General features: G+C 32.3%; 1 protein-coding gene across 2 annotated transcripts in view; it reads left to right on the top strand.

Annotated features, from left to right (window-relative positions):
* The window catches only part of LOC139527484 (uncharacterized), an 87322-nt gene extending 74687 nt beyond the window's left edge, over positions 1-12635 (top strand). For both annotated transcript variants that reach the window (XM_071322967.1, XM_071322966.1), the window contains one exon: positions 10114-12635. In XM_071322967.1, coding sequence (XP_071179068.1) covers positions 10114-12506 — 2393 coding nt within the window. In that variant the 3' untranslated portion in view covers positions 12507-12635. The remainder of the gene's footprint in view (positions 1-10113) is intronic.
* Positions 12636-14580: the final 1945 nt, after the last annotated feature.

Raw genomic sequence — 14580 nt, 5'->3', positions numbered from 1 at the left:
TTCACACGCAATAAATTTCACAGCACAAAATGAAGTACTAAAAGTATGATGGCAATTAGCAAAATATAAACATAAGCTAGGTATTAAAGCTAAAAGCATTTAAGCGTAAACTAGGCATAAAAGCTGGCAAAATGCATAGCATAAAATATTTTTAAAAAGGGGGTATGATCTAGATGGTAAATAATTTAGCATAATATATTAACTAAAACTAAAGTAAGCAATTTTTCTAAAATCATTAGTTGGATCATTTCATAAAACAGCAGCATTGTATTTTAAAGAGTTCTTACCATAGGTTGATGTTCGGACCCTATGTATATCTACAATATATGATTAATTTAATTTATATTTACAATCTTTTAATACAAGTTAATCATGTTAGCATAGATATATTTTTAGTGATGGAACCTTTGCTCGTAAAAGTAGTTTATAATATGAACTAGCATAGTCTTCATATATAAAACGTCAAGCCCTTTCTTGATTTTTTTTTAATTTAGTGGCGGTATTTTTGTTACAAAAATGCCATGTCGAAGGACAAACATTAAAATTAGATAAAATGAATGTGTGGAAAATGGTCAATTTATTCAATTTAGTAAGGTAGCAGTCAATGCGCTTTAAAACATTCAGTTGTTGAGATGCGTCAGGACAAATATTTTTAATATGGTGATTGGAATTAAGTTGATAGTCAATATCAATACCTAAAAGTTCGATAATCTCATCACAGTATATTTTTGCTGACTGTATTTTAAAAACAGGCTTTTTTGCAAATGTTTTTTCTTCAACTACAATGGCTTGGAACTTATCAGGATTTGCCTGCATATAATTAAATCTAGACCATTTAATTAAAGCTGCACTTTCTCTTTCAAGTGTATATAATGAATTTTCAAAATTGTTGTCAGCATATGACAGAGTATTATCATCAGCCTAATTATACAGGGTATCATGTTTAATAAAGTAGAATATGTCATTTATAAAAATATTAAGTAATAGAGGCCATATGATTTTGCCTTTCTGGATGTCGGCCCAACTGATGAGTACTCCCTGAAGTTTGATTTGTTGCCAGCGATCTGTAAAATAATTTTGAAGTAATTTTACGGATTTAGAAGAAAGACCGTAGCAGATAATTTACTGAAAAGAATATCATGTGGTAAACAGTCAAAAACTTTCGAATGATCCATAAGTATAGCTGCCACATACATATTTTTAACCAGAGCTGTTCTCCAATCACCAAGGAGTCTCAGCAAAGTTGTGTGACATTCATGACAATAATCTACCTTTAGTAAGATAATTGCGCTTGTTCATAGATACAGAAGGTATCATTTGAATCGCCCGGCGCATACACAATTCAAAGTTAGACGATTGGGCGAAGATTCCAGTGTTGTGACCGAAAAAAATCAATTTACGGACTTAATTATATTGAATGCGCACCTGTAGATCTTGCAGTCAGCATGTTCAGGAACTGAACAGACAATTACGTAAATCCTCCAATCTTATTGGATACCTTCCATTAGACAGTGCGTAATAACATTAACAGTACCAAATTTCCTGCACCAGATGCACATTTCGACATGTCTCTTCAGTGATGCTCGTGGCCAAAATATGTGAAATCTAAAGCTTATATAAAAGATGAAGAGCTATACTCCAAAAGGTCCAAAAAGTATAGCCAAATCTATGAAAGGAATCAGAGCTTTGCACGAGGAAGATACATTCCTTAATTTATAATAATTTCTCACATTTTGTAACAGAAAATTTAATAACACAAAACCTCCGTATTTTCATGACAGTACCGAAGCCAGTACCGAAGTACTGGATACTGGGATGGTGATACCCTCGGGGACTACCAGAGGCATCAATCCAGTCGTAGTAATAACATTAGCGTAAACCACGTCGTCCAAAAATGTGTAATGTGCCGAAAAATTACCGGAAAAGTGTTTCCACAGAAAATTTCGCCGCCGCAACCAAAGGATAGAGTCACCGACATGATTCGTTTTACAACAACTGGTGTTGATTTCGCTGGACCAATATTCGTTAGAATAATGGACTGTTACAAAATCGTATCTTTGCCTATTCACATGTGCGTGTATTCGTGTCGAACACCTTGAACTAGTTAACGTGACGGTACCCAAATTGCACCTATTTTGACAGTTTTTTCACCTACGTTTTTTTATGATCAAGGAAAAAATGTCCATACTGTGTTTATTTTGTAGCCCTACCCTTCTTGATTGTATAGGTACACCAATTTAAATTTTAATCCATATTGAGTCATTGAAAAATGGGTTTGAATCAACCTCCAAACTATCCATGATTCTGTAATGAGGAGTACCCAAATTGCATCCATGCTTAGATTCACATCGTCAAAAGTCTAATAACCGGGCTTTTGTTTAATTTCTTCAAATATTCTGAACAATTGGATATTTGTCCATGCTTACTCTTCATATTTTACGAAATGGATACTTATAATATATTGTATTTGCTAATTTTAAAAAGATGACGTTTTGATGACGTCGCATGGTGACGTTTTCGTACATTTTGCTTTTTCAGTAAACAGTCCATCTGTTGATAAAAACTATGAACGTTTTGTGAATATCTAAATATGTTTACCTATGTTGAAAGATGTGCATAGTATCAAATCATAAAAATACAAATTGTTTAGTCTCTAGGAAATATTGTAAGATTTTTGTTGCTATTTTTTTCTAAATAGGTGCAATTTGGGTACCCTTACGTTACATATATTACAATTGAGTCTTTCAAATTAGTGTTTAGACGATTTGTTAGTAGGAGAGGCATTCCCAGTATTGTGTAGTCTGACAATTCACCAACCTTAGTTTTCGCTTCACATAACATTCCGAAGGAAATGGGCAAACAAATGAATTGGAAATTTATTCCGAAAGCAGCATCATGGTACGGTGGGTGGTTGGAGAGACTCGTTGGAATTACGAAAACGACATTGATAAAAATGCTCGGGAAATCATTAGTAAATGCTGACGTATTACGAACAACTTTGATAGAAGTTGAACGTGTAATCAACGATCGTCTGATTATGTATGTATCGTCAGACATCCGAGATACAGGTCGGTTTGTATGAACGTTACGGGTTTCAAAATTGGCAAATTAGAAAACTAAATGTTTTTTGAAAAATCTCAATTCATAAGAAACTGTAAATACAGAAATCCCCAACAACAAATGTGTAGGACACTGATGATATATTCCACAACTATTGTGAACCATGATTAAATCTTATATACTTATATGGAGTTATTTTCTTTAAGATGATAAGTCATTCCTTCGATGAATCAACCCGGACGATACCATGTTTCAATGAAATATGCTCCAAGGCACAAAATAATGACCTATGTGAGGTCATTATTTTCCTTGATAAAAATGCAAACTTTAATTTCAACAAAATTATATTTGTCCAGTAGTTTTTTTGTTGCCGATAAAGTTAAATCTATGAAAGATGTAAAAAGATTCGTCATTGCTCGCATTTTAATTTTAGAAACAAATACTGTTCTTATCGAGGCCTTTTATAGCTGACTATGAGGTATGGGCTTTGCTCATTGTTGAAGGCCGTACGGTGACCTATAGTTGTTAATGTTTGTGTCATTTTGGTCTTTTGTTGATAGTTGTCTCATTGGCAATCGTACCATATCTTATTTTTTATATTTTGTTAATTTATCGCTACAATATCGATACATAATCATATATATGAGATGAATTTAATGTAAACTTCCACAACACTTTTAAATAAAGTCAGAAAGAAAATATTCTTGTGTAAGCTTTTGAAAATCGTATTGCTCCACACTGAAAAGGTGGATTGATTTATGGTTGCTAAACGTCCAGTGGCAAATATTTCATGCATGTTCAGGACGATACACGCTGAAAAGGAAATAATCTTGTGACTTACATGTATTGATATTCGTTTTCGTGTAACATGTATCACGATTTCGTGCTTTCTTCGTTTCAGTGCTTCACTTTTTTTACCTGTTAACCTTTTAATCTATCAAATGATCACTATTTATATATTCTATTAACGTACCCCACAATGGGGTGGGGGAGGGTATATAATTATATCCTGATTATCTGTGAAAAAAGGGTATTGTCATTCAAAAGAAAATCAATCTGAATATCCCATTCGATTCAATAGAAAAGTAAACACCTTTCTGCGATAAAAATGTCATTACAAATAGAAAAAAATCACAACATAGCAACCCCCCCCTCCTTACCATAAACTAAGTTGGTACAATAAATTACTTACAAAGTGTCTTGTATTTTACATACACCGTTATCGGATGGTAACAATTTATTTACTAAGAAAAGAATATCCCACTTTAGTATGGTCGGTAAAATATGATGCTACATTTGCAAATCTTTATAAAAGCAATATTTTTTTTATGGTATATATCATCGTGTAATGGGTTTTCGTACTAATAACAATTTTCACTGCACTAAAAATTAATAGTAAATCGTTTTATGTTGGTGTTTCATGTGATGATTTTTTTAGATTTTGATTAATTTCAGATTGGTACCTGGTTTGTACAAAATACATTATTTTTTCAAAAATAAAGTGCAGTTTTTAAAAATTAAGGATTAGATATAAAAAGTTAAGACTATTTTCATCTTCATGTATCAAGGATGTATAAAAAAAATTGTCAATGAAATAATGAATAATTAGATTTTGAACAACCATTTTATATAAGACCTGGCTAATTTTAACTCGCTGGTTTGTAATCAAAATGGCAAAAACACATGACAGTTATATGTCTTTAAGATCCTGTGTCTGACTTTATTTTAACCCTTCAGAATGTACAACTATTCTAGTGATGCATATTTTTGACATTAAATAAAAATGACAAAAGAGGTCAGTTTATTCAATCTGTTCTAATATCTTTAAAAAGCGACGTTGAATATGTTTTAAATATGTCAAGTTGTAGTGGTGTTGTTGTTCTAAATATAGAAACCGAAAATACGCCACAAAGTACTCGTATGCAGTCGAAATGATACGAAAACATATGACATACGAAAACATATGTCATACGAAAACATATGGCACGACGATAAGTCTGTTTCAGGGTGTCCAGATTGCCCAAAGAAAGACTCCCCTACGGACAGTCTTTCATTTAATCAATCCTGACACCCCTCGGTTTGTGCTACGACAACAAAAACATTAAGAAATAAGTAAAATAAAGTTAAGTAGTCTTTAATTAAAGTCGGATTGCATATATACACAATAACAATGAACATGAGCTCTTAAGAGCTCTTTAACCGACTGATATTTATAAACAAAACATACATGTAATAACATCACATACACTACACACATACAGACAGACATACAGACAGACAGCCCACATATGTATAAATACATAGATAGCACATGCACTATAAAAGCTAAGCAAGATATATATTAAAACAAATGTAAATATCAGCACATAGTAGCACATATTATTTACATCGAAGTAGCACATAATATTTATATCAAAGTAGCACATGCAAACACTATAAGCACAAACTAAAGACTGCATGCAACTATAGCGAATGTAATACACAAGCAAAAGAAATAAATGGCTAAATAAAAAATAAAAATAACTGCAAAAAAATAAAACATAAAAAACACTAAACAAACAGCAGGCTTAGAGATCAAGTTATTGGGCAGCAAATAAGTACATTATTTACAAGAACTGCATGTACATTTTTCCGAAAACACCAGGTGGAGATAAAATTGTTGAACTGGCCAAAAGTTGATAAGCTCCTTGCGTCATTTGGCAAGGAGTTCCAGAGTTTTGCTGCCTCCTAACTAAAGCTTTTCTTAACATACTTTGTTGTTTTTGGCCGTGGTATATCTCTTATGGCTTTGTACCTAGAGTTATATAAATTTTCTTTAATATTTACTAACTTATGTAGGAATTCTGGACTTGATTATTTATTAGTTTATAGTGTCTAATGTCGTTGTTCTCAATCTTCTGATTTGTAGTGCTGGAAGCTTAAACTGTCCAAGAAGTGTATCGTAAGAATTTGTGTAGTCGTCATAAATAAATCTGCTTGCTCTTTCTTGTATTTGTTTCTATTTTCTTTGTGTCTTGTTCACTGCAGAAGTGCCAGGTTAGAGGACAATAGCTGAGGTTTGACATGATAAATGAGTAGTATATTGTTAGTTTAGAAAGTCTGGTGAGATAAATGCCAATTTTTTTTAAACGTTTAGTTGTCGTGCAGCTTTTATTGCAAATATTTGAAATGTGAGTGTTGAACTCCAGTTTAAAGTCTATTGTTACACCGAGAAGTTTTTCTTTGTCGACACATTTTATATTGGATTCATTTAGGTTGAAAACAAGATTTTGAGTGTGTGTTATTTACCTATGACTATTGCTTGGAATTGTTCTGGGGTTCCCTGCATTTTGTTGAAAGAGAACCATGAGATTAAGGAATACTATCTTCCTCTAAGGGTATAATTACTGATTTCAAAAGAGAGACGAAAGATACCAGAGGGACAGTCAAACTCATAAATCCAAAATAAACTGACAACGCCATGACTAACATTGAAAAGGACAAACGGACAACCAATAGTGCACATGACACAACATAGAAAACTGAAGAAAAAACAACACGAACCAAACCAAAAACTAGGGGTGATCCTGAAGGGTAAGCAGATCCTGCTTCATATGTGGCACCCGTCGTGTTATTTATGAGATGATAACAAATCCGGTAAATAGTCTAATTCGGTAGGTCACATTTATGACAGGGAATGGGATTGTAGTTACGACGTAACGAACATATCCAAAATAGTACCTGTTTTAGAGGGTGTTATCATCAGCATAGTTGCATGAATCACAGTGTTTGATAAAAAGAAAAATATTATTAATGAATACATTAAATGACACAGGGCTTTGCCTAGATACCTGGGAACACCTTTATATATATCTTGCATTTGACTGATACTCTGGCCTATTTTTACGCACTGTTTTCTTACAGTCAGATAGCTTTAGGATAATTCCAGAGCAGATGGACTAATGCCATTTTTTCCAATCTAAAAAGAAGTAAGGCATGTGGGAGACAGTCAAAGGCTTTACTGAGGTCCATTAATATAGACACTAAATATTTATTGTTATCCAGTGCCTTTCTTTTAATCTTCCAAAATTTTATGTTTTGTTGACCAGCAGACATAACCAGCAAGAAAATGATATACCATCTATACATGCTATATTAGACGCCTTTTTAACATTTATTTTACCAATTGTTTTAGAAACAAATTCGTCATTTATTTGATGTTGACCCGTTGAAGTATTTATTACTTATAGCTTCTATACTTGGGTGTTTTTCATTCACATGTATGTTGTTGTCACCAATGTCTTTTGCAACATTCACAAAAAAGTCATAAAAATGTCAGATATTACGTTGGTTCGTGATGATTTTGTTGTTTTCCTGCAGTATGGTTTTTTTTTGGCTGGTGCATCCTTTGTTTGTTAGGAAAGGCTTTACTGTTGGCCAGAAATATGCATTATCTATAACATAGATGACCGATTAGTTTTGGAAATAAGTGTTTGTTATGAAATCACAAAATCTTAGAAATATCAATTGAAAATGCCAGATAAAATTCCGAAGGTATGAGTATACACTAATGAAATCTTGCACAGTTGTGTAATTAATATGCATTTTGTTTATCAATAAAAACTGTACCCTTACGTTTTGCCTCAGAACTTATAAAGAGATATAATATGCAACTGTCATTACTTGTGCCAAAAAGTAATTTTACTGAATATTAGAAATAAAATTGTGGTAAAGTGTTTGTAATAAAAAAATTAAGAATGCTTTGATTTGTTTTTGTACAAGGATAAATGCAACACATCTTGACTATCATATACCATTTCAAACTGATTTCTGGTGTGTCAAGTTAACGGTACGAACCTAGTTTTCACTAAACAAAAGCCATGAATATTTTTGAGAGCCATTTTTATATATCAATAAATAATATATGAAGGTAATGATTGCATATTTATGAAATGTGACAAAAAAGTTTCGTGAAATATGGGGATGTGTGGGGGTGGGGGTTGTAAAGACTTAGGTTTTATTTAAGATCATCAGAGTGCGAGAAGCTATATTTTGCTAGGATTGCATCGATACGAAGGGAATGTATATGTACAATATGCTCTTCGAAATTTCCATTTGACGTATACAATTTCAATCCTGGTATCTATAATGACTTCATTTCCAAATTAATTTTGGTGTAAAATTTTCAGTTCAAACTATTTTTTGTTAAATAATCACACATTTTTACTAACAAAATTTTGGGCTATAATTTCATTGAAAATTTATCTATCGGTAAAATGTACTATTCCAGATTAAAATCGTGTATCAAATAATATGTATTAGTTGCCTTTTTAAAAAGGCTGCCTATAAACATAAAAAAAGAAAGTCAGCTTGGATATTATCAACTTGAAATTCTGGGGTTTTTTTTCTGTTAAAACCCATGCAAATTCAAAACTCGATTCGAATGATTCGTTTCGTTTCATTTCAATAAACGTTAGTTATTTCTGTTACTTACACAAAAACGTTCAAGTTTCGTGGATTGTCTTTCATACACTTTGAATTTGGATTTTGTGCTTTAAATTCTCTTGACTGGTTATGCTTTTCTTTACTTTCAAATATTGTTGGTCTTGAAATGTCGGATTAGGTTAATTCCACAAACAAAATTATTCAGCATAAATATTTTATCATCTGTTATTTTTATGAAACAGATAAAAAACGTTTTTCAGGAAAACTTTTTAGTTTAAGGTATGTTACAAAACTGGTTTAGGTTAGTATTTAAGCACATCAACTGCAAACTTTGTTCCACATATTATAAATGTGGTTAACTGTTATTTTTATATGCCAAATAAGTGTTTGACCCTGTTTTCACTGTTCATTAAATGTAGAAATGTGATAGTGAAATGTGATATCACTGGGACTTTTACGAAAATTGGAACATTTCTGTCGTTATCTTTGAAATAGATATTACATAACGGTCTACCAACTCGTGATGCTTGCCATTATTTGGTTAAGAAAAGATTTCAACTTCATCAGGCGAATTTCTATTTAAAATTTTGATTGAGGGTAGTTTGGCGAAGACATACTCTTGTTTATTGATTCTTTAACTTTAACTGCATTTATCCACCATTTTCCTCGTGAACATTCTAATGAAGTGAATTCAATAAAATAAAACCTACGGCATGCAAATTATATCAACCGTGTTTGTATAGAATAACACCCTTCCGGTAAAACTAGCTGTCAGTAACTGCGAGTATTCTCCGATCGGTTCTTAGTTCATTTTGTTTTTATGTATAAGCCACGTCAACTTTGTGTTTTATAAGATGCATTTCTAATTGTATCCATTTATTGAGTTAAGCCATTTTCAACTGATTTTTATAGGTTGGTCTTCTATTGTAATATTACGTCATTTTCCCAAGTTAGAGGAGGGTTAGGCGCTCACAAATATGTTTAACCCTATCAAATTATGTATGTGGCTATTCCAAGTCAGGAGCCTGTACTTCAGAAGTTGTCGTTGGTTCATGTGATCCTACTTGTTTTTGTTCTTTTTCTAAACTGTTTTGTTATAAATAAGACCATTAAACAGACGTGTTTCATGTTTTCATGTCGGGTCCTTTTATAGCCGACCATACGGTTTATGTCTATCTCACTGGTGAAAACCTTACAGTTGACTATTATTGCTTACAACCACTTCAATTGAATTTTGGTGAATAGTTTTTTAATCGGAAATCAAATCAAATCTCCTTATTTTTATAAAGACCAAAAGTTTGAAACTGCATGTCAATCTGCTAATTCTGCTAAGTTCTCCTACCAAATAAAAAAAGACTGTGTATTCAAAGAATTATAAACAAACGTTTTAAGGACAAATTACAGATGAATTAGAAACTTGGACAGAAAATGACAAAATGTTAATCATAGTGAATAGGTCAAAAGTGCAGAGGATATTTTTCTACAGACTAACAATCTTGGGGTTTTTTTCTTTGTCGTTTGGTAGATGTCGCATTGTTGTTTCTCCACGTATTCTTTTATTCATATAGTTAGCAAGTCTTTAAATGACTATAATATTAAGAAAAATAATAATTTTCTCTTTTTTTTTAGTACAAATTGAAGCGGAGTTGGAAGCTTGGAAAGAAGAAGACAAACTGTTTATAGAAACAAACGGAGCAAAAAGTGTATTAAAAGATATCGAAGAAAACGATTGCGTTGTTGTTACCGGAAATTCCGGGACGGGAAAATCAGCATTAGTGCGTCACGTAGCTTTACAGATGCAAACAGAAGGCTATGATATAATTCCAATTTCAAACCCTGAAGAAATTGTCTATTGGATCAATCCATATGAGAATACCCTGTTTGTTGTGGATGATTTCTGTGGTACATATACTATAAATCAAATAGAGTTTGAAAAATGGAAACATATAATGCTAAATCTCGAGTTAATGGTAGAAGGGAACCCAGTCAAATTTATCATGGTTTGTAGACTTCAGGTTTATGAGTATGAACAGTTAAAATCTTTATTATTTTATCAATCCTGTGAATGTAATCTTATGACTAAAGAAATGAGTTTATCGAAATCAGAAAAACAATCCATAGCTGAACTTTACCTGCGTACAAAGGCTTCTAAGATAATAGATTGTTACGACATGTTTGACTGTTTTCCTCTTTTATGTCAATTATGCAGCAAAAACAAAAAACTGAACATTGTAAATTTCTTTACGAATCCATTTACAGTTTACAAAGAAGAGATAGATAGATTACATATAGAGGGAGCACATGTCAAATACTGTGCACTTGCTTTATGTGTCATGTTTAACAACCGGTTGAAAGAAGAATGGCTTACAGAAGATGTGGATAAAGATATTAAAACAATTATAAAGAACACATATGAAGCTTGTAAAGTTGTGAAAGGAATGTCGAGATTGGTTGTCCGTGATGAGCTTGATTCACTTACTGATACATTTATCAGAAAGGAAGGTACAGTGTACAGAACTATTCATGATAAACTGTTTGACTTTCTTTCGTTTTACTTTGGCAGTGTAATGATTAATTGCTTAATTAATAATGCTACAAGTCAATTTATAAGTGAAAGGTTATTATTTGAAAGAAAAGAAAAAACAGATGCATTTACAATTATTGTAACAGACAGATATAAGCAAATGTATATAAACAGAATGGTAGATGACTGGTCAAGAGAAAATGTAGTGGATGTCTTCTGTAACACCAATATGAATAATCAAATCTTCAGACAAAGATTCCTAGTGCATATAAAAGGTTTAAACGTATCACAACAGACAAAATTGGCTAATCTACATGACACAAACAATAATAGCACTCCATTGATACAATGTTGTTTTACAGGAGATATTGCTCTAGTAACATGGTGTTTACATAATTGTATTAGTAATGTAAATCATTGTCGTGATAGTAATAACGAATCACCTCTTTTCATTGCTTGTGAGGAAGGATATACTGAAGTAGCTCAGATGTTAATCAACAATAAGGCAGACATTAATAAATGTAGAAATACTGAAGAATCACCTCTTTTCATTGCTTGTCAGAAAGGACATACTGAAGTAGTTCAGATGTTACTCAACAATAAGGCAGACATTAATAAGTGTAATTATGAAGACATATCACCTTTGTACATTGCTTGTGAGAAAGGACATTCTGAAATAGTTCAGATGTTAATCAACAATAAGGCAGACATTAATAAGTGTGATAAATTCGACATATCACCTTTGTACATTGCTTGTCAGAAAGGACATACTGAAATAGTTCAGATGTTAATTAATAATAAGGCAGACATTAATATGTGTGATGATGACGACATATCACCTTTGTACATTGCTTGTCAGAAAGGACATACTGAAATAGTTCAGATGTTAATCAACAATAAGGCAGACATTAATATGTGTGATGATGACGACATATCACCTTTGTACATTGCTTGTCAGAAAGGACATACTGAAATAGTTCAGATGTTAATCAACAATAAGGCAGACATTAATAAGTGTGATGATTACGACATATCACCTTTGTACATTGCTTGTCGGAAAGGACATACTGAAGTAGCTCAGATGTTAATCAACAATAAGGCAGACATTAATAAATGTAGAAATACTGAAGAATCACCTCTTTTCATTGCTTGTCAGGAAGGACATACTGAAGTAGTCCAGATGTTAATAAACAATAAAGCAGACATTAATATGTGTGATGATGAAGAAAAATCACCTTTGTACATTGCTTGTCAGGAAGGACATTCTGAAGTAGTACAGATGTTAATAAACAATAAAGCAGACATTAATAAATGTAGAAATACTGGAGAATCATCTTTGTACATTGCTTGTCAGAATGGACATACTGAAATAGTTAAGATATTGTTAAACAATAAGGCAGACGTAAATAAGTGTAAAGATACTGGTAAATCACCTCTGGACATTGCTTTGCAAAACGAACATCACGCAATAACTGATATATTAAAAAACAAACACTAAGACAGGCGACTTCTTAAAAGTGTAAAGATAATGAAGATTTACCTCAGTTCATTGTTTGTCAGGAAGGACATACTGAAGAAGTTCAGATATTTATAAACAATAAAGCAGACATTAATAAGTGTAAAACTACTGGCGAATCAATTATACTTGTTGCTTGTCAGAATTGACATACTGAAATTGTCCATACGCTTAAAAACAATAAAGACAGACATTGATAAGTGAAATCCTCAATATGTATAGCTAGTTACATAGGTCATATACATGCATGTTTGTTGCACTTTATACACCTTATATTTAATTTTCATAAATATCTTGTCTTATTTTCCTACTTGTTGTCAGATAGGATCACCATGTATCATCCCACAGCAACACAACTTGGACATTTTACCAGTACACTTAAAGTTTGATAGCGGTCAAATTAAATCCTAAGAAAGACTCAGAGTGGAGGTTGGGTTGGTATAAAATAGCATACCCTATATTTTTTTTTGCTTTGAAATATCATCTTCTTCGATGGTTAAGGATTACGATTCACTCCCTCCTCCTCTTTACCCTTGGCGGATTAAGAGAGAATTTCTGATCCACAAGGTAATGATTTTCATTGATTGCAGTCGTAACTGTCTGCATCAAATCAAAAAGCGCCTATAATGAAATCACGTCTTAATGTAGAAAATGAAGGTTAACAATTGCCACGTGATAATTGGGCTTCAAGTTTCTACCCCACAAATATACCACGATATTTAGTGACAATTTAAATGTTTTTAATAAAATAATATAAGTTCCTGTTCATTTTTCTTTCACGAATGTTGGAATGTCAACGTAGAATTTCGTTTTCTGAATCAACAAGATTGTAGACTATATGCTACCGTGTTTTAATCTCCACTCTGAAGAGAGTTAAAGTGCTATCATTGTTCAATAATAATGAATTCAGACCGGGCGTGACTTTGATCAACCATTAGATGGCGCAATAATGTTATCACAAATGTTGGCTTAATCTGCCAAGGGTAAAGAGAGTGGGATTGGATCATAACGCTTGACAAGCGAAGATGGAATATCATACGATATTTGTTTAGTTAAAAGTTATCAAAAAGGTAAATCATGCCAAATCGCAGAACAAAAATTAAATCACAAAAACTACTGAACTTTAATAAAGATTCAAAACGGAAACTTCCTAATCAAATGGCAAAATCAAAAACTCAAAAACATCAAACGAATGGATATCAACTGTCATATTTCTGACTTGGTACAGGCATTTTCTTACATAGAAAAAGGTGGATTGAACATGGGTTTATAGCTAGCTAAACCTTTTACTTATCATTACATTCCATTATATTGACTTCAAGTGAGCAATATGTTAAATTGAAACAAATTATCGACATTCCCATTAGAACGAACTATGTGCATTTCATTGCCAACCTCTTCTTATTTTCATATTAGTTGGAGTTCCTTCGGACACTTGTCAAAAAGAAGATCCAAGAAGCAAGATCATTTTATTTCACATTCAGATGAATTGATGTTGTTCTTTCTATTAACAATTAACAATAACTATTCTCATTGGTTTCCTTTCAAACATCCTCAAGAACTAAAACCTAATAAAAGACATCTGGTTCATCCGTCTCATTTCAAGACTATCACCTCGAATTTGACAATAGCGAATTATCAGTACCAGAATCTAAAACAAAAAAGAGATGATTTCAATATTGAAGTCATAAATGTACTTTACAATAGCAGCAATATACCAACTTCACCTACATATGGGACAACATTTCCCAACTCATTCGGTATTCAAGAGCCTGCAGCTGCTTCTCAGTCTTTAAAGTACGTCACTAGTGTGTGTCTAAGTATAAGTTGATGAACAAGGAAAATGTCTGTATAGAAAAAAGTCTAGTTTTATTTCTAAAAAAGTTCATCGAAAGGTACCAAATCCTTGTTGATTAATATTCAGTAAGAAATTCATAATTAATATGAATTTTACTTATCTAGGGCATGCTATGCCTTAAAACTTTTCCAGATGCACAGATTCGTCTGTACTGAGTATATTTTGAGGTACAAATACGGCCATTTTAGCCAAAGGGTC

Source organism: Mytilus edulis, chromosome 6, assembly GCF_963676685.1.
Source record: "Mytilus edulis chromosome 6, xbMytEdul2.2, whole genome shotgun sequence".
Classification (NCBI taxonomy): Eukaryota; Metazoa; Mollusca; class Bivalvia; order Mytilida; family Mytilidae; genus Mytilus; species Mytilus edulis.
Note: the sequence above shows the minus strand (reverse complement) of the source record. Positions and strands in the feature narration are given on the sequence as shown.